This window comes from Natrix helvetica, assembly GCF_964273705.1.
Source record: "Natrix helvetica genome assembly, chromosome: 2".
Lineage (NCBI taxonomy): Eukaryota > Metazoa > Chordata > Lepidosauria > Squamata > Natricidae > Natrix > Natrix helvetica.
The window spans coordinates 289,716,525-289,735,856 of NC_138552.1; the positions used below are offsets into that span (position 1 = coordinate 289,716,525).

Below are 19,332 nucleotides of genomic sequence, written 5' to 3' on the forward strand. Positions count from 1 at the left end.
CTTTGGAGAATAGTTTGACTCCCTCCTCTTTGTGGCAACCCCTGAGATATTGGAAGACTGCTATCATGTCTCCCCTAGTCCTTCTTTCTCTTAAGCTAAACATACCCAGTTCCTACAACCGTTCTTCATATGTTTTAGCCTAATCCTCTTTCTTGCTCTTCTCTGCACTCTTTATAGAGTCTCCACATCTTTTTTTCATCGTGACGACCATAGATCGTGGCGATATGCCGCCCTTCTCCCAAAGGACTCAGGGCGGCGTACAGCATTAAAAAACACATATTACAAAAGTTAAAAGGAAATTAGAAACAATCCAAAAAACAAACCCAATTATTATAGCACTAACATTTTAAAAATTAGATAAAATTAACAGGCCGGCTTGCAACCTGGTGTTTTTTTCAAGAGACAACTGGACTTTCTCATTTTTCTTTGAAGACGTTTTGCTTCTCATCCAAGAAGTTTCTTCAGGTCTTCCAACCGTTCTTCATATAAAGAACGATAGCTGGAATTGGGTATGTCTAATTTAGAAGGACTAGGGGTGACATGATAGTAGGGTTCCAGTATCTATGGGGTTGCCACGAAGAAGGGGGGGTGTCAACTTATTTTCCAATGTATCAGAGGGCAGGACAAGAAGCAATGGATGGAAACTAATCAAGGACAAAAGCAACCTAGAAATAAGGAGAAATTTCCTGACAGTGAGGACAATTAACCATTGGAACAACTTGCCTCCAGAAGTTGTGAATGCCCCAACACTGGAGGTTTTTAAGAAGAGATTGGACAACCATTTGTCTGAATTGATATAGGTAGTCCTAGACTTATGACCTCAATAGACGCCCAAATTTCTGTTGCTAAGCGAGACAGTTAAGTTAATTTTGCCCCATTTTACGACATTTCTTGCCGCAGCAGTTTAAGTTTAAGTTTTATTAGATTTATTTATTTATTTATTTATTTATTTATTTATTTATTTATTTATTTATTTATTTATTCGATTTATCAGTCGCCCCCTCTCCGCAAAGGGACTCGGGGCGACATACAATCAAATCAAATATACAGGTGTGGCATGGAGGAGGTAACATCAATGTTTAACAAATCAGAAACAAGTGAAAGCCACTAGGTTAAAATAAATAGCAATAAGTTAAGACAGTTAAAACAATTTAAAAAACCCCAAATTTACATTTACAGTATTAAAATTGCCAGGGAGGTTAGAAGGTTCTAGTTAAGCCAGGCCGGCTAGTTGGAACAGGTGGGTCTTGAGTTTCGTGCGGAAGGAGCGGAAATCGGTCGTTATCCTGATATCTGGGGGGAGGTCATTCCAGAGGGCTGGGCCCATCACAGAGAAGGCCATACTCCTGGGCGCCGCCCTCTGACACTGCCTGGTGGACGGCACCCGGAGGAGTCCCTTTCTGTGAGAGCGAATTGGTCGCAGGGATGTATGGGGCAGAATGCGATCCCGCAAATAGCTAGGTCCTGTGCCATGGAGCGCTTTAAAGATGGTAACTAACACCTTGAAGCGCACCCGGTAGACCACAGGGAGCCAGTGCAGCTCGCGCAGGATGGGTGTTATATGGGAGAACCTCGTTCTCCCCATGATTGCCCGCGCGGCCGCATTCTGGACCAGTTGCAGTCTCCGGGTGCATCTCAAGGGGAGCCCCATGTAGAGAGCATTACAGTAGTCCAGGCGGGACGTCACCAGCGCGAGAGTGACTGTGCGGAGGGCATCCCGGTCCAATAGGGGACGCAATTGGCGCACCAGGCGAACCTGGTGGAACGCCCCCCTCGCCACGGCTGCCACATGGTCATCCATTGACAGCGGGGCGTCTAGGAGCACGCCCAAATTGCGTGCCCGATCCACGGGGGCCAGCTGTTCGCCCCCAATGGCCAGTGATGGGACCAACTGGTTGAACCGGGGTGCCGGTAGCCACAGCCACTCCGTCTTGGACGGGTTGAGCTTGAGTCTGTTACTTCCCATCCAGATCCGTATGGCCTCCAGGCACCGGGACATCACTTTGACGGCATCGTTGGGGTGGTTCGGGGTAGAGATGTACAGCTGAGTGTCGTCAGCGTACAGGTGGTACTCAACCCCGAAACCACGGATGATCTCGCCCAGCGGCTTCATATACGTGTTGAACAGGAGAGGCGAGAAGACCGACCCCTGCGGCACCCCACAAGTGAGCGGCCTCAGGGTCGACCTCTGCCCCCCTGTCAGCACACATTGCGCTCTGCCAGAGAGGTAGGAGGAGAACCACCGCAAAACAGTGCCCCTCACCCCCAGTCCCTCTAGACGATGCATTAGGATACCATGGTCGATGGTATCAAAAGCGGCCGAGAGGTCTAATAGGACCAAGATGGAGGAGCAACCCCCATCTCTGGCCCTCCAGAGATCATCCACCAACGCGACCAAAGCCGTCTCCGTGCTGTGGCCGGGCCGGAAATCGGACTGGCGCGGGTCTAGATAATCAATTTCCTCCAAGTGGCGTGGGAACTGTTGTGCCACCACACTCTCTACAACCTTCGCCAAAAAGCAAAGGTTGGAGACGGGACGATAGTTAGCTAACATAGCTGGGTCCAGGGAAGGCTTCTTGAGTAGGGGCCTCACCACCGCCTCTTTTAAGACGGCCGGCAAGAACCCCTCTCTCAAGGAGGCATTGACTAACTCCTGGAGCCAGCCTCGTGTGACCTCCCAGGATGCCAGTATAAGCCAGGAGGGACACGGGTCCAATAAACATGTGGTGGCTCGCAGTCGCCCACGCAGCCTGTCCATATCGTCGGCAGTAACAGAGTCAAACTCCTCCCAGAATGGTGCCTCAAGACCCACCTCCGACGTCCCTTCTAGACCACTGAAGGGGACCCACTCGCTGCGAATCTGAGCGATTTTGTCCTGCAGATATTCCCCAAATTCCTCTGCTCTACCCTGCAAGGGGGCTTCCCGCGGCCTCTGTGAAAGGAGGGAGCGGGTCACCCGAAATAGGGCAGTAGGGCGGTTATCTGCGGACGCAATAAGAGTGGCACAATACTGACGTTTGGCCACTCTTAATGCCACAAGGTAGGTCCGTAAATAGGCTCTTACCTGTGTTCGGTCAGATTCAGAGAGTGACGATCTCCATCTGCTCTCTAGGCGTCTCTTATTTATTTATTTATTTTATTTATTTTATTGAACTTATTAGTCGCCCCCTCACCCCACAGGGACTCGGGGCGACGTACAGAGCAATAATCAAGATAGCACCATAAAATCGTGCAGAGGAGGTAAAAATAAGTCCATAAATAAGCATACTTACAAAGTTTAAAACCCCAAAAATATTAAAAACAAAATTTCCCATTGTAAAATGACCTGGGGTGGCAAGATAGTAACGTTATGCCAGGCCAGCTTGACAAAACAGGTAGGTCTTCAGCTTCATACGGAAGGAGCGAAGATCGGTTGTTGTCCGGATGTCTGGGGGGAGGTCATTCCAAAGGGTAGGGCCCACCACAGAGAAGGCCCTACTCCTGGGCACCGTCCCCAGGCACTCTCTAGAGGACGGCACCCGGAGTAGCCCCTCCCTGTGTGAGCGAGTGGGTCGCAGGGATGTATGGGGCAGGACGCGATCCCGCAGGTAACTAGGCCCTGTGCCATGGAGCGCTTTGAAGATGGTAACCAGTACCTTGAAGCGCACCCGGTAGGCCACAGGAAGCCAGTGCAGCTCGCGCAGGATAGGTGTTATATGGGAGAATCTCGATCTCCCCATAATAACCCGCGCGGCTGCATTCTGGACCAACTGCAGTCTCCGGGCGCACCTCAAGGGGAGCCCCATGTAGAGAGCGTTACAGTAGTCCAGGCGGGACGTCACCAGCGCGTGAGTGACTGTGCGCAAGGCCTCCCGGTCCAAAAGGGGCCGCAACTGGCGCACGAGGCGAACCTGGTGGAACGCCCCCCTTGCCACGGCCGCCACGTGATCTTCTAAGGTCAGCCGATCGTCAAGGAGGACGCCCAAGTTGCGCGCCCCTTCCACCGGGGCTAATTGCTCATCCCCGATGGTCAGCGATGGAATATGCTGATTGAATCGGGAAGCCGGGAACCACAGCCACTCTGTCTTGGAGGGGTTGAGCCTGAGCCTGCTGTCATCCATCCAGACCCGTACGGCTTCCAGACATCGGGTCATCACTTCGACAGCCTCGTTGGGGTGGTTTGGGGTGGAAATGTACAACTGAGTATCATCAGCGTACAGATGGTAACTCACCCCAAAACCACGGATGATCTCGCCCAGCGGCTTCATATATATGTTGAACAAGAGAGGCGAGAGAATCGACCCCTGTGGGACCCCACAAATGAGGGGCCTTGCGGTCGACCTCTGCTCCCCCGTCAACACACATTGCGTCCGGCCAGAGAGGTAGGAGTGGAACCACCGTAGCACGGTGCCTCCAATCCCCAACCCCTCCAGCCGGCGCAATAGGATACCATGGTCGATGGTATCGAAGGCCGCCGAGAGATCTAATAGAACAAGGATGGAGGAACAACCCTCATCCCTTGCCCTCCAGAGATCATCCACCAACGCGACCAAGGCCGTCTCCGTGCTGTGACCGAGTCGGAAGCCGGACTGGCGCGGGTCTAGATAATCATCTTCCTCCAGGTGACGCGGAAACTGCTTGTGGCGCTTCATCACCCTCAGCTCCTCGGTAAACCAAGGGGCCTGGGTGGATTGCTGCCGCAGGAGAGGCCGCAAAGGCGCAACCCGGTCCAAGGCCCCGGCAGCCGCACTATTCCATGCAGCCACCAGGTCCTCCATCCGGGAGCGGGTCAGGGCTACAGGAAGTGGCCCAAGCTCAGTCTGGAACCTATTAGGTTCCATCAGGCGCCTGGGGCGGAACCATCTAGGACATTCCGGTTCCGCCTCCCCGCGATGGGGAGTGGCGGCTGGAAAGTCGAGCCGGAGAAGTGAGTGATCTGACCATGACAGGGGTGTAATGACTAAATCCCCTACTCCCAGATCACTCCTCCACTGGCCAGAGACAAAAATAAGGTCGTGTGTGTGACCTCCCTCGTGTGTGGGGCCCTGAATTACTTGGGTCAGGTCCATGGCTGTCATGGAAGCCATGAACTCCCGAGCTACCTCGGATGTTTCCCCTACCGATGGCAGGTTGAAATCCCCCATGATCAGTAGCCTGGGGGTCTCAAATGCCATCTCGGCGATCACCTCGAGGAGCTCGGGCAGGGCCGCTGATGCATAGCAAGGAGCCAAGTATACAATCAGCAAGCCCAACTGTCTCCCTGGGCCCCACTTCACGCATAGGGACTCACACCCGGATATCTGTGGCACAGTGGACTCTCTCGGCTCAAGGCCTTCCCTTACAATAACCGCTACCCCACCACCCCTACCCAGGGCCCGTGGCTGATGAAATGCACGGTAACCCGGCGGGCACATTTCCACGAGGGGGAGACCCCCCTTGTGGCCCAGCCAGGTCTCCGTTATCCCCGCCAGGTCCGGCTCCCCCTCCGAGACCAAGTCGTTAATGAGGGGGGCCTTATTGGCAACGGACCTTGCGTTGCACAACATCAGTCTCAGGCCCCGGCTCTGTAGGTCCTAACCACCTAGATTGCGGGGGTTGGGACAAATGACCGGCCGTGTCCAACGACCACGGTCTCCCAACCAGTTGCAAGATCTTTGTCTACGTGTTCGTTTATTCTGTGTGTGTATTGTCCATATTGTTTTTTATGTGTTTTATTGTACGCTGCCCCGAGTCCTTCGGGAGAGGGTGCGGCTAAGAAATAATTTTTTTAATTATTATTATTATTATTATTATTATTATTATTATTATTATTATTATTATTATTATTATTATTTCTACCCTCGCACCTACCCCTCCCCACGACCGTTGGGATGAAAAGACCCTCTACTGGAATATCGTTACTCCCCCTCCCCTCAATAGCTCCGCTCACTCCCTTGCCAACCCCACCTGTCGGCCTGCCACTCCCTCCCTCAGCCTGACTAACTCCACCCCCCACCCTGGGACCCCCTAAAATATGAATAAAAAATTTAATTAAAAACCTCCTAAGTTTTCGCTTCGTCCACCTCTCTGGATTAATAAATCCCTCATCAAGGTGGGTCCTCGAAAGGGCGGAGGGCCATACTTGCGAGAGGGGGGACTCCCGCAGTAAGATCAGGTCTGCCCTCGAGTATATGATGGATCATAATTTCAGCAGGGTCTCAATTCGATTAAGGGGTGCTACAGATGTTAAAATACATGGTACACTAAATCCAGTAAGGTGGAGAAAAGCCAAAAACTTGGGTAAGGGTGGTAAGCTGGTCCAGTCAGGTGCAGAAAGGCCAAAATCTTGGGTGAGGGTGGTGAGCTGGTCAGGTAGTCCGCAGATGGTAGATGGTCAAGGTCAACAGGAGGCAGCTGGTCAGCAAATGGTAGATGGTCAGCAGGAGGCAGATGGTTCTCCTGCCGGCCTCCGGCGCTAAAAGCCTCCTGCCAGCCACCGGCGAGCCTCCTAACTCCTGCCCGGCCTCCAGCGCTGAAAGCCTCCTCCCTCCTCCCAGCCTTCAACGCTGAAAGCCTCCTCCGTCTCTCCGTCGCTCCTGCCACAAGCCGACATCCGCCACTCCCTCCGGCCTCCGACGCTCCGGTGCAACCAACGCCAGCCTGAGCGCCCGGCGTCTCCAACCGACGCTCCTCCGCCGCTCCAAGCTCCCAAGCCCCTCCGACACTCCACCGGCGCTCCTACCAGGCGTCCGATGCAGCCGACATCAGCCCGGCATCAGCCCGGCATCAGCCCGCACGCCCCCGCACGCTCCAGCTGACTCCGCCCGGCATCTCCTACTCCAACTGGCCGGCGCCATCTCGTTCTCGGGGTCCCGTTCTTCCGTTCTTCCGCCATCCCGTTCTTGGCCGCCAGACCACCCTGGAGATCAACTCGGGTCTTGATGGAAAGCCAGGGTGGTCACTTACTGGGCCCGGCCCTCAAAGGTGGTACAGAGGACCGGCAGCATCCCTGTTTTACCAAACGAGCCCCGCGGCATACAGAGCTCAAAGGCAGACCGCCATTGTTCCGGAAGCTCCTCCCTTCAATCTTTAAGTTTGCGCCACTTAACTGCAGTTAAGTGAATCACTGCAGTTGTTAATAACAGTTAAGTGAATCTGGTTTCCCCATCAATCTTGCTTGTCAGAAGGTTGCAAAAGGGGATCATGCGAGCCTGGGGCACTGCAACCGTCATAAATACGAATCAGTTGCCAAGTGTCTGAATTTGGGTCACATGCTGCAATGGTTGTCAGTGTGAAAAACGGACATAAATCAATTTGCTTCAGTGCCATTGTGATTTCGAACAGTCACTAAACGAAGTGTTATTAAGTCGAGGACTACCTGTATAGAGGTTCATGCCTGAGCAAGGGGTTGGACTAGAAGATCTCCAAGGTCCCTTCCAACTCCGTTATTCTGTCGAAGCGGCGGATTTATCCTTTGCTGCTTCAGATCATCTTGGCCTTCAATGGTATACTGCCCCTGAATATGGCATTTCCATTTAGCCTTATGGTCAACAGAGGCTGATTGCATTTCTTCCCCCCCCCCCCCCCACTCTATGAATAGCTAATCCCCCGTTAAAGCCATGTAATCACACAGGCAGATAATACCCTATGAAACGGGAACAAGTCTTTCGACAGCTCTGAACCTTATCCCTGGATAAGCCTTAGGCCTAATGCAAAGGACAGAATGGGATGGATGTGTGTGTGTGTGTGTGTGTCTGTGTCTATGCATATATGTATATATATATATATGTGGGTGTGTATATATGTGTGTGTATGTATGTATGTATCATCTATCATCTATCAATCAATCATCTATCTATTTATCTATCTATCTGTCTATCTATCATCTATCTATCTATCTATCTATCTATCTATCTATCTATCTATCATCTATCTATCATCATCATCATCTATCTATCATCTACCTATCATCTATCTATCTATCTATCTATCTATCATCTATCTATCTATCTATCTATCTATCTATCTATCATCTATCTATCATCTATCTATCTATCATCTATCTATCTATCTATCTATCTATCTATCTATCTATCTATCTATCTATCTATCTATCTATCTATCTATCTATCTATCTATCTATCTATCTATCTATCTATCTATCTATCTATCTAGGCAACCGATCTATGATTTCAGAAGCAGACAAGAGCAATCAAGATGATTAGGGGCTGGAGTCTAAAACTTACGATGAAGGGTTGCAGGAACTGGGCATGGCTAGTCTAGTGAAGAGAAGGACCAAGGGAGACAGAGAGCAGTCTTCCAATACTTGAGGGGCTGCCACAGAGAGTAGGGGGTCAAGCTATTTCCAAAGCACCCAGACAAGGAATAATGGATGGAAACTGAACAAGGAGAGATTCAACCTGGAAATAAGGAGAAATGTTCTGAACAATCAACCAATGGAACAGAAGTTGCCTTCAGAAGTTGTGGGAGCTTCATCACTGGAGACTTTCAAGGAGAGGCTGGACTGCCATCTGTCAGAAATGGCGTAGGGTCTCCTGCTTGGGTGGGTAGGGGTTGGGCTAGATGACCTTCAAGGTGCCTTCCAGCCCTGTTAATCTGTTCACCTGCCTACAGCTTCGGAGTTGTGCCACCAGATGCTGAAACATGTCTAAATCAATGGGGAAGCCAAATTCACTTAACAACCGTTACTAACTTAACAGCTGTGGTGATTCACTTAACAACATTGGCAAGAAAGGTCATACAGTGGAGCAAAGTTCACTTAACAACTGTCTCGCTGAACGACAGAAATTTTGGTCTCAATTGTGATTGCAAGTTGGGTTCAAGGTGTCAGGATTCCAAACAGCATCCAAAAGTAAACCAGAGTCCAAGGCAAAGTCTTGCTCAAAGTTCCAATTTATTAAGAGAGCCATGTTGGCCCATCTGGGAAAACCCAAATCTGAAAGCTTCCCGATGTCCCCCCCACCCCCCCCAAGTTGAAAGTTCAAGATCTTGCCCCCACGCCCACAAGTCCATCCCATGGTCCAATCTCCCACTGCCATGCTGGCAATTTCCACCCATCCAATTCCAGTCAGGTGCAGAGACAAAGGATGACCTTGGTTTACTAGAAAGAATTTTGCTATGGCTACATCACACCTCACTCCTTACAATTCCCCCTCCCATTTCCCCACAATAAAAAAATGCATAGTAGAATAATAGAAAGTGTGGCAGGCCAAAGATCTGAAGGAAAAGATGGCTGCATGCCTGACACAAGGGAAGGACCCATCTCATTTCATCCTGCCCTCCGCCCCGAAGTTGGAAAGGTATTTTGTGGCCTTTGCCCGCCCGTTGCCCAGTCGCTGCCATCGCTATCTTCTTTACCTCTCCTCTTCCTTTTGTCCTGCTACCAAATGTCTGGTCCCCGAGTTCTGGTGCCACAGCTCATCCTGAAGATCCACCAGACTTCTTAGCAAAGCCTTCAACGCTTTGTAACCTGTGGGGAAAACCAGAGAGTGCCTTAAGAAGGCCCTGCAAGGAACACCATGCTTTTGATAGGGGAGAAGAGGATGTTGAGAACCTTACAGGTCGGGCATGGCGGGAAGGGGAAGAGTTCTCTACCCCTGAAAGTCTGTAGAGATTCTCACGTCTTCCAGGTCACGGTTGTCCAAAATCCCTCTGGGATAAAATACCCTTTGAATGGCGTGGGAGTAGGGATGGATTTCCAGAGGGAAAATTGCAGACTACAGGAACCAGGAGCACTGCTCAGGTGAGCCTGAGGACAGAGAAACCTCCAGGTGTCCTCAAACGACCCTCTGAAAGGATGCAAATGACCAGCTGTCTGCAAGGAATATTAAATCCTTCCATTCCCCACCCTCCTGTCAGAGCTGAAGAAGTCTAGTTGCCTCCTGAAAAAGCACCTTTGGGTCTGAATTTTACTTGCTAATGGTCAAGGTATCTTCCCTGCCAGGTAAGTATTAAATATATTCTACTCTTTGAATGAAACAATCAATTTAACCATTTCTGCTTTAGCTTTTAAAATAACAGAGTTGGAAGGGACCTTGGAGGTCTTCTAATCCAACCCCCTGCTTAGGCAGGAAACCCTATACCAATCTTCCTTGCTGTGGAAATAATATATATTTCTGCTTGCACAAGAAGTCTTTATACAACTACCACCGTCATTTACATTAACAAAATTCACTGTATTCTTTCAGATTCTTTAACCTTAAAGTGAGAAATGGCTTTTCCCCCATCCATTTTAAAACACTAAACTTTTCTTTAAAAACATTTCTAAAATCAAAACTTTCTAATACATCTTTTTTTAAAACTTCTCACCATGCATACTTTAAAGTTCACTATTAAATTTAGATCACTTCCTCCAAGTTACACTCATGGAATATTTTTTTTCTTTTTGTTAAACATCCTTTTTAAAACTCTAAACATTTATTTAACTTTCTCTTAACGCAGATAAGAAAATGTATTTTTTCCTTTATGTATAATGCTTAAGTAATTCCTAAAGTTTGTAGTGCAGCTATAAGAGGGAGCCAGAATGGCTGTTATCTCTCTGTTTTGTTAGAAGCTGGTCGGTGTATTTTGAGGTATTGTGGTTTGCTACTGTTTAGCTATACCTTGTGTGTTAGACTATTTTGATAACTGAATTACTGAACCCTGTATGACTTGGACTGTTAACCGGACTCTGAATACCTCTATATTTCTACATAGTAAACTACTATATTTTTATACTATTCTGGGTCTCTGTATGCTGGTTTGTGCGTGTTATTCCATATCACTCTCATTACACTTCTCTGCATACTCACTCTTCTAACAGGGAGCTTAATTACTTAACAATATTATTCAAAGTATCTTTGAGTAGGTCAGATTCTTGCAGAGAATGTTAGCACGCAATTAACCTATAGTCACTTGAAGTGCCTTGTTTCCTGATTTCTTGCACCTGACCCAGATCAATTATGGTCATAAGTCAGGACTTATGGGATGCGGTGGCTTAGTGGCTAAGATGCTGAACTTTCCGATCAGCAGTTCGAATCCCTAGCGCTGCATAACAGCGTGAGCTACCGTTACTTGTCCCAGCTTCTGCCAACCTAGCAGTTCGAAAGTATGTAAAAATGCAAGTAGAAAAATAGGAACCACCTTTGGTGGGAAGGTAACAGTGTTCCATGTGCCTTTGGCATTTAGTCATGCTGGCCATATGACCACGGAGATATCTTCGGACAGCGCTGGCTCTTCAGCTTTGAAACAGAGATGAGCACCGCCCCCTAGAGTCAGGAATGACTAGCACATATGTGAGAGGGGAACCTTTACCTTTACACTGCAATTAGGGGAAATGAGCAGACTTGTCTCTTTATATTTAAATCTAGAAGTCTTCCACAAGCCATGTTTCTCGATTAGCGTTAAGGAAACAGTCCAGAACACGTTTCCCATTTATCCTGTGCCTGCCTGGCCCCCTCTCGCCAGCTTTAGCAAGTCAAAAAGAGCCAGCCCATTCATTCCAAACAGTGGTTTTTAGCCAGCAACAAGAAGGCCACAAAAGAAGGCATCATATCATCGTGCCGTAGGAATGGCAGGCAAGCTTTCCAGAGGAACAAAGCCGAGATAAAGTGGGGGAATTATTTTTTTTCCCATCAAGCACATTACGTATTTATTCCTGAATGGTGAAGGCACTGGAGATGCATTAAAAGGGGGAGGATGGGGGCATCCCTGACAACTGGCGCATGTAGAAAGATGGCAACATATGTATTACTTCTGCCCTGGATGCCAGTTTCTGAAATGGCTACGGGAGAGGGACGGAATTGCCCTATTACACCTGCTCTCATCTCATGTTGGGGAAATTGTCCTCTTAGTAGACGAGAAACAAAGAAGAGCAACAAAGATGATGAAGGGACTGGAGGCTAAAATATATACAGAACATCTATGGAGACTCTAGAAAGAGTGCAGAGAAGAGCAACAAAGAGGATTAGGGGACTGGAGACTAAAACATATGAGGAACGGTTGCAGGAACTGGGTATGTCCAGTTTAATGAAAAGAAGGACCAGGGGAGACATGATAGCAGACTTCCAATATCTCAGGGGTTGCCACAAAGAAGAGGGAGTCAAGCTATTCTCCAAGGCACCTGAGGACAGAACAAGAAGCAATGGGTGGAAACTAACCAAGGAGAGAAGCAACTTAGAACTGAGGAGAAACTTCCTGACAGTTAGAACAATTAATCAGTGGAACAGCTTGCCTCCAGAAGTTGTGAATGCCCCAACACTGGAAGTCTTTAAGAAGATGTTGGATAGCCATTTGTCTGAAACGGTATAGGGTTTCCTGCCTAGGCAGGGGGTTGGACTAGAAGGCCTCCAAGGTCCCTTCAAACTCTGCTATTGTATTGTATTGTATTGTATTATTCACAGTCATCCAGGTCATGGTTGTCCCAAAGGTGCTTCTCTCAACTGGACTTTCTTTGAAGGCGGCCAATGCATGGAGCTACCCACGCGGCCAATAGGTTAGGACCCCTGATTTATACAAGTAAAGCAGAGGAATGGATGGATGAATAGAATCAGCTTGAAGAAAACTTTGCAAGTAAAACCCAAAGGTGCTTTTCAGTAGTGGGTACCTGCCGGCATTACTACTGGTTTGGGGCACAAATTTTTTTTGCGTGTGTGCGCTTGCTTCACTCATGTGCACGCCAGGCGCACGCTCCTAAAATTGTCTGCACATGCGCACAACATTAGAAAGGGAAAAAAATTACATTTGTTCAATGAAGATTGTTCTGCACATGTGCAGAACAGAAAATCAAGATGGCGCAGCCGAGGATAGAACTGGTTTGGGTGCGTGTCCGGCCGGGTTACTACCTACTCGGCGGAACCGGTCTGAACCGGTAGGAATCCACCTCTGGTGCTTTTTTCCAAGAGGCAACTGAACGTTCTTGGTTTTTCTCTGAAGACGTTTTGTTTCTCATCTGAGAAACCTCTTCAGCTCTGACTGGGATCCTTCCATTCCCCCCCATCCAGTCAGAGCTGAAGATGCTCCTTGGATGAGAAGCGAAACACCTTCAAAGAAAAACCAAGTCCAGTTGCCTCTTGGGGAAAAAAAAAAGCACCTTTGGGCTGCTGTAACAGCAGCTGGGATTGTATTTGCAGAAAATTGGAAAAGTGAAGAGATCCCCGCAGAGGAAAATGTGGTTAGGAAAATATTAGAATGAACAGATCGACGCCGGCTATCAAAGAGAAAGAAAAAAACGAGTATTATACAATTTTGGGAATCTTTTTACCGGTGGTTAGAGAATCGACATAAGAATTAATAATAAAAGAAGTTATCTAAAGTAGAGAAAATGCATTAATAGTCAATATAACTAATAGATTTAAATAAATTATAATGGGATGGCTATAATATTAGATACTTAAGGTATTGAAAATTAAGCTAAAATGAGATTAAATTATGAATAAGATTGTATATATGAATGTTGGCACAAAATATGTATACCCAGAGGAGACGCTGGTTAGTGGAAAATGGATTGTTTATATAAAATTAAAATTAAAAAATGTAACATGCGCCTGAACAAAATTGGTAACCCACCACTGGTCCCATCCTATTAGCCATCAGGCCGTGTGAGTAGCTCCATGCATTGGCCCTCAATGAAATCGAGTTTGACACCCCTGGACTAGAAGACCTGCAAGGTCCCTCCCACTCTGTTATTCTATTTTGCGTTAACGTCACGGGGAAATTGCATGCTAAGAATAGCTGGTTTTTAACCTAGCAGTCGTCTCCCCCCCCCCCCTTTTCAAAGTATTTCTCTTGCACTATAGGACAATATAACCCTTGCACCACAGTTATTTAAGGGTAAGTGTGGATGTCAAGAGGAAGCCTAACCCAAAGCAGCAGAAGAATTAATGGAAGAGGGACGAAGGCAGCCGAGATCCATCAATTCAGAATGCAGCCTCGATGCCACGCCAACTGCCAACAGCAACCTAACCAGCCTTCTTTCTGTGATCTCTGCCTGTTGACAGGAGGAGGTTTTTATTCAATTTTCAAAAAGCCCATCTAAGCCTGATGAGTTCTATCTATCGGGGCGAGTCCCACTGTTCAATTTTACTGCTGGGCCTTTTTATTCCCAGGTTTCCATCTCTTGCATTTTCAAGGTTTTGTTTATCCCGTTGCCTCTTTTATTAAAGGCCCCGAGGACCGCATTTTAGCCCTTAGTCTTTTCGCTGGTGAAATCTCAAGGCGGCCAACAATACAAGGAAGGAAGGAAGGAAGGGGGAGAGGGAGGGAGGGAGGGAGAGTGAGAGCGCTGTAGAAAAAGAAAGGCAAAAGGAAGAAAGGGAGGGAGGGGGAGGAAGGAAGGAAGGGAATGATAGAAAGAGGGAGGGAGAAGGAAGGAAGGAAGGAGGGAAGGAAGGAAGGAAGGAAGGAAGGAAGGAAGGAAGGAAGGAAAGAAAATTGGAAAAGACTAAGAGGGAAAAAGAAACTAAAAATGAAAGGAGATAACCAGAAGCTGAGAGGGGAAAAATAGCAGAGCCCTCCCTGTGGGCATGCGCACCATCACCAGCTGCTTCGGCACATGCCGCAGCGCCAAAAACCAGCGGTGCCGAAAAGGTTCACCATCACTGCCCTAGAACATAAAATAATAGAGTTGAAAGAGACCTTGGAGGTCTTCTAGTCCAACCCCTTGCTCAAGCAGGAGAACCTATACTGTTTCAGACAAATGGTTGTCCAGTCTCTTTTTGAAAGTCTCCCATGATGAAGCACCCACAACTTCTGAAGCTAGCCCTTTGCAGAACTGTGCCTAACACGGTGCTAGATATGCAGGGGGAAAAGTACATCATTGGCGACTTTAAGACTGGAGGACCTCAACTCCCAGAATTGCTGGCTGGAGAATCCTGGGAGTTGAAGCAATGTGTCTTAAAAGGTTCCCAAGGCTGGAGACCCCTGAGTTAGAACGAGGTTAACAAAAGCAGAATTCACCTGATAGCAACCCCTGGCTTTCATTTGCATGAAATGAAAATTCACAGTTCTGAAGGTGCCTTCAGAACAGTACAGGCTTCAGTGGAGAATTCTGCAGAATGCTACCTTCACTCACAGGGAGGTTACATTTTGGGAAATTGGAAATTTATTGTGATTGAAGATACTGGAATTGGATCACAGCAAGGCAAGTGTCAGATCTGCAGCCATATTTCTCTTGGCCTGCCACACTTTCTATTATTTTACTATGCCTTTTTCTATTGTGGGAAAATGGGAGGAGGAATTGGACAGAGTTAGATGCTATGTAGCCATAACAAAATTCTTTCTAGAAAGCCAAGGTCATCCTTTGTCTCTGCACCTGACCGGAACTGGATGGGTGGAACTGCCAGCATGGCAGTGGAACATTGGACCATGTGATGGGCTTGTGGGTGTGGGGGCAAGATCTTGAATTTTCAACTAGGGGTGGGGAAACGTGGAAGCTTTCACATTCGGGTTTTCCCAGATGTGCCAACATGGCTCTCTTAATAAACTGGAACTTTGAGCAAGACTTTGCCTTGGACTTTAATTTACTTTTGGGTGCTATTTGGAACCCTGACACCAAGGAGTGGAGTTTCCACTTAACCACAAAGTTCAACAAGTTAACTCGTGCTTTCCTTTATTTTAAGAATAAGCCTCAGCGGCTGAGACAGAGCAGAAGTCGTGTTTTAGGGAGGGAATGATTAAAAAAAAAAATCAAGTGAAGTCTTGTGGTGAAGTGTCAGTGTGCACCTTACGTTTCTGGTAAAACACAGATACTGTTCCTTCCTGATGGGGTCAAACTTTGGATGCTTGGTAACTGGTCCATATTTATGTCCCGGGGTCATATGATCCTGCTTTTGCTACCTTTTGACAAGCAAAGGCAATGGGGAAGCCAGATCCACTTAATGATCATGTTACTAACTTAACAACTGAGGTAAAAAAAGGAGGTAAAATGTGGCAAAATTCACTTAACAACTGTCTCACTCAGCAACAGAAATTTTGGGCTCCAATGTAGTCGTAATTCGAGGACTACCTGTACCTACAAAGAAGGGCGTTTCGTGGTGTTTCAACTCCAGCAGGGAGGGCGATGTATCTCTGAGAGGGTTTTTAATGTTTGTAAATCTCCTCCCCACACCCATCCTGTAAATCAGGGGTGTCCAAACTTGAGAACTTTAAGACTTGTGGACTTCAACTCCCAGAATTCATGGCTGGCTGGGGAATTCTGGGAGTTGAAGTCCACAAGTCTTAAAGTTCCCAAGTTTGGACACCCCTGCTGTAAATACTAGCAGGCTCATAGTTAGTAAATCGTAAGATTCAGCTGTACATGCCCTGTTTCCCCAAAAATAAGATCCAACTGGAAAGCAAGCCCTAGTATGATTTTTCAGGATGCTCATTTAGGATGCTCATAATATAGGTTCTACCACACCTCCCCCAATAAGTCCCAGTTAAGATCATCAACAGACGGAGGCGTTTAGTACTGTATCCCCCCCCAAAATAAGACCTAACTGGAAAATAAGCCATTTTGGGGACAAAAATCAATATAAGACCCATCCTTGTTTTCGGGGAAGCACGGTACCTAACTGGAGTATTTGGGCAACGGGAAAAAAATTAGCTTGCTTTTAGACTACAATTGAGGAAATATCACAAACGTGGACAAACCTCCTTTCAGATCTTCCCTTCGAAACAAGTTACCGAGGCTCAAAATGCCTGCCCTTCCTTGCTAACTGATTTGAACAGGAGCAAAAAGGGAGCAGAAGTAGTCCTCGACTTACGACCACAAGTGAGCCTAAATTTTTGTTGGTAACCGAGACATCTGTTAGGTGAATTTTACTCCCCATTTCACGATCTTTCTTGCCACAGCTGTTAAGCGAATCACTGCGGTTGTTAAAGTGAATCTGCCTTCCTCACTGACTTTTACTTGTCAGAAGGTCGCAAAAGGGGATGACATCACACACACACACACACACACTCACACACAGAGGACACACTAGGCAGGGGGTTGGACTAGAAGACCTCCAAGGTCCCTTCCAACTCTACTATTGTATTGTATTGTATTGACACTGCAACAGTCATAAATACGAGTCAGTTGCCAAGTTTTTGGCTCACCCAACGGTTCTAAGGACGAAAAACAGTCGTGAGTCGCTTTTTTCAGTGCCGCTGTAACTTTGGTCACTAAATGAACTGTTGTAAAGCGAGGACTACCTGTATTCTTTCAAAGGGAGACTTCTTCTTCACCAACTGCTCCAGAACCGAGTTTAAAAGATAGGCCGAACACAATGCTCGATACGTCGGCCCAAGAACAATACTCCTCATTCAAACCCCAAGCCAGCCCACTCCCCACATTACCCGCCTCTCTCTGTCTCTGTCTCTGTCTCTCCCCCCCCAGTCATCCCTGACAATTAATCCCCCAAGAAATACGTTTGATTAAATCTTTTCAAGCAAATCCTTTGCTTTGCTTTTGTTAGTTCACTTCTTGTCAACATCTATTAAAATATGCCTTTAATTCTCCCACAATCTTAAAAAACACTGATTCCACTGTCTTCAACTTTAATCAACTGTATGGCCGGCATTTTTCATTTCATAATAATGCGCTGCTTGGAATTCAAGAGGCGAGCTCCACATCAATCATTCTGCGAGAATTTTTCCACTGCAATAAATATGCAAATGAGCAAAAGCCAGTCAGTCGTATTTCAGGCCCGACTTGCTAGTGTTTTAAAAAAAGACACAAATTTATTAATTGCCGTTGGCCAGTGGAATCCTATTACTTTGGGCATTGATTACAAAGCTGTGTGAGTGATTATCGTGCAACTCACGGACCATCCAGGCATGAGGAAAAATTATTAAAGCAAAGGAGAGATTATCAACTCGGAATAACAATAAGCTGTAACATTTTAAGGCCCCTAACTTCGGCGACTGAGAAAATTACGCCACTGCTTTAAAGCCTCGCCATTCCCAAAGCTTTCTGCCCCTTGTTCCTTTCCCATGGCCCATCATCTTTCGGCTTTATGTCAAAAGAAGAAAAAGTCCTAAGCACTTTCCTCTATCTTTGTATTAGCCACCACAAGGGAACTACACTGAAAAGAAAAATACTTGTGTTTTCCTGAAGGAGGAAAATTGGTGTTCAAGAGATGCATATTTCCTGCTTCTAAATAAAAGTAGTCCTCGATTTACGACCCAAATTTTGCTGTTAAGTCAGCTGTTAAGGGAGTTTTCCCCATTTTGCCACCTTTCTTGCCACCGTTCTTAAGTGAATCACTGCAGTTGTTAAGTTAGCAACTCAGTCCTTAAGTGAATCTGTCTTCCCCATTGACTTTGCTTAGTCAGATGGTTGCAAAGGGGGACCGCATGACCCCTGGATACTGAAACGGTCGTAAGTGTGAGTCAATTGCCAAGTCTCTGAATTTTGATCATATGACAATAGGGGTGCTGCTGTCGTAACTGTGAAAAACGGTCCCAAGTAATCTTTTTCAATGCCGTGGTAACTTTGAACGGTCACTAAATGAAGTCGTTGTAAGTCGAGGACTACCCATAAAGGTTTCCATGACAGCAACAAGCGTTTTGGAAAGCTATTTTCTTCTCCAAAAAACTGTTTCAAATTTCTAGGCACCCATGTAAAATACAAAGAGCCAGACGTGCTCAACAATAGCAAGACCAGAATTTTTCTCTTAGATGCTTTATATAGTTTGAAGTTTTTCTCTTCAACAACATGGTTGGATAGAATTAAATATAGTCATTTTTGGCAGTATGTGATCCCAGGCGGAGTTCTCCTTGCTCAGGGAGTTTTCCTCCCATCTACCCACATTTGTTAAAACAAAAATAAAGTACATACCCTAATTGCAACAGATTGCCTGGATTAATGATAAAAAGTCCAGATGAAGGAAATAAATAAGTAATCTTTTTTAAAGGGGCGGGGCTCATCTCCATTTCTAAGCCAAAGAGCCAGGGCTATCCAAAGATGTCTCCGTGGTCATGCGGTCGGCATGACTCAACGCCCAAGGCGCACAGAACACTGTTACCTTCCCACCTAAGGTGGTTCCTATTTTTCTATTTGCATTTTTACATGCTTTCGAACGGCTAGGTTGGCAGAAGCTAGGACAAGTAATGGGAGCTCACTCCGTTACGCGGTGTTAGGGATTCGAACCGCTGACCTTTCTGATCGACAAGCTCAGCGTCTTAGTCGCTGAGCCACCGTGTGCCCCCTACGTAAAATGTGTAGACATAGTGAAATTTGAAACCAAACCATGCATTAAATAAAACCTTGACACCATAGCTACTAGGTTTACATTCTTTGTCCATCGTGTTCTATCACAGTGTTACAATAAACTACAAACCCACTTTCCCACTTTCCTCACTAATCAATACATCCCTAGGAATCTCTCCACTGTGGTGACCATGTGCTGATTC

General features: G+C 46.9%; 1 protein-coding gene across 1 annotated transcript in view; it reads right to left on the reverse strand.

Annotated features, from left to right (window-relative positions):
• Positions 1–19,332, reverse strand: part of AATF (apoptosis antagonizing transcription factor) — a 134,783-nt gene that overhangs the window by 62,293 nt on the left and 53,158 nt on the right. Inside the window, exon 5 of the mRNA XM_081945446.1 lies at positions 9,337–9,448. Within this exon, the coding sequence (XP_081801572.1) occupies positions 9,337–9,448 (112 nt within the window). The remainder of the gene's footprint in view (positions 1–9,336; positions 9,449–19,332) is intronic.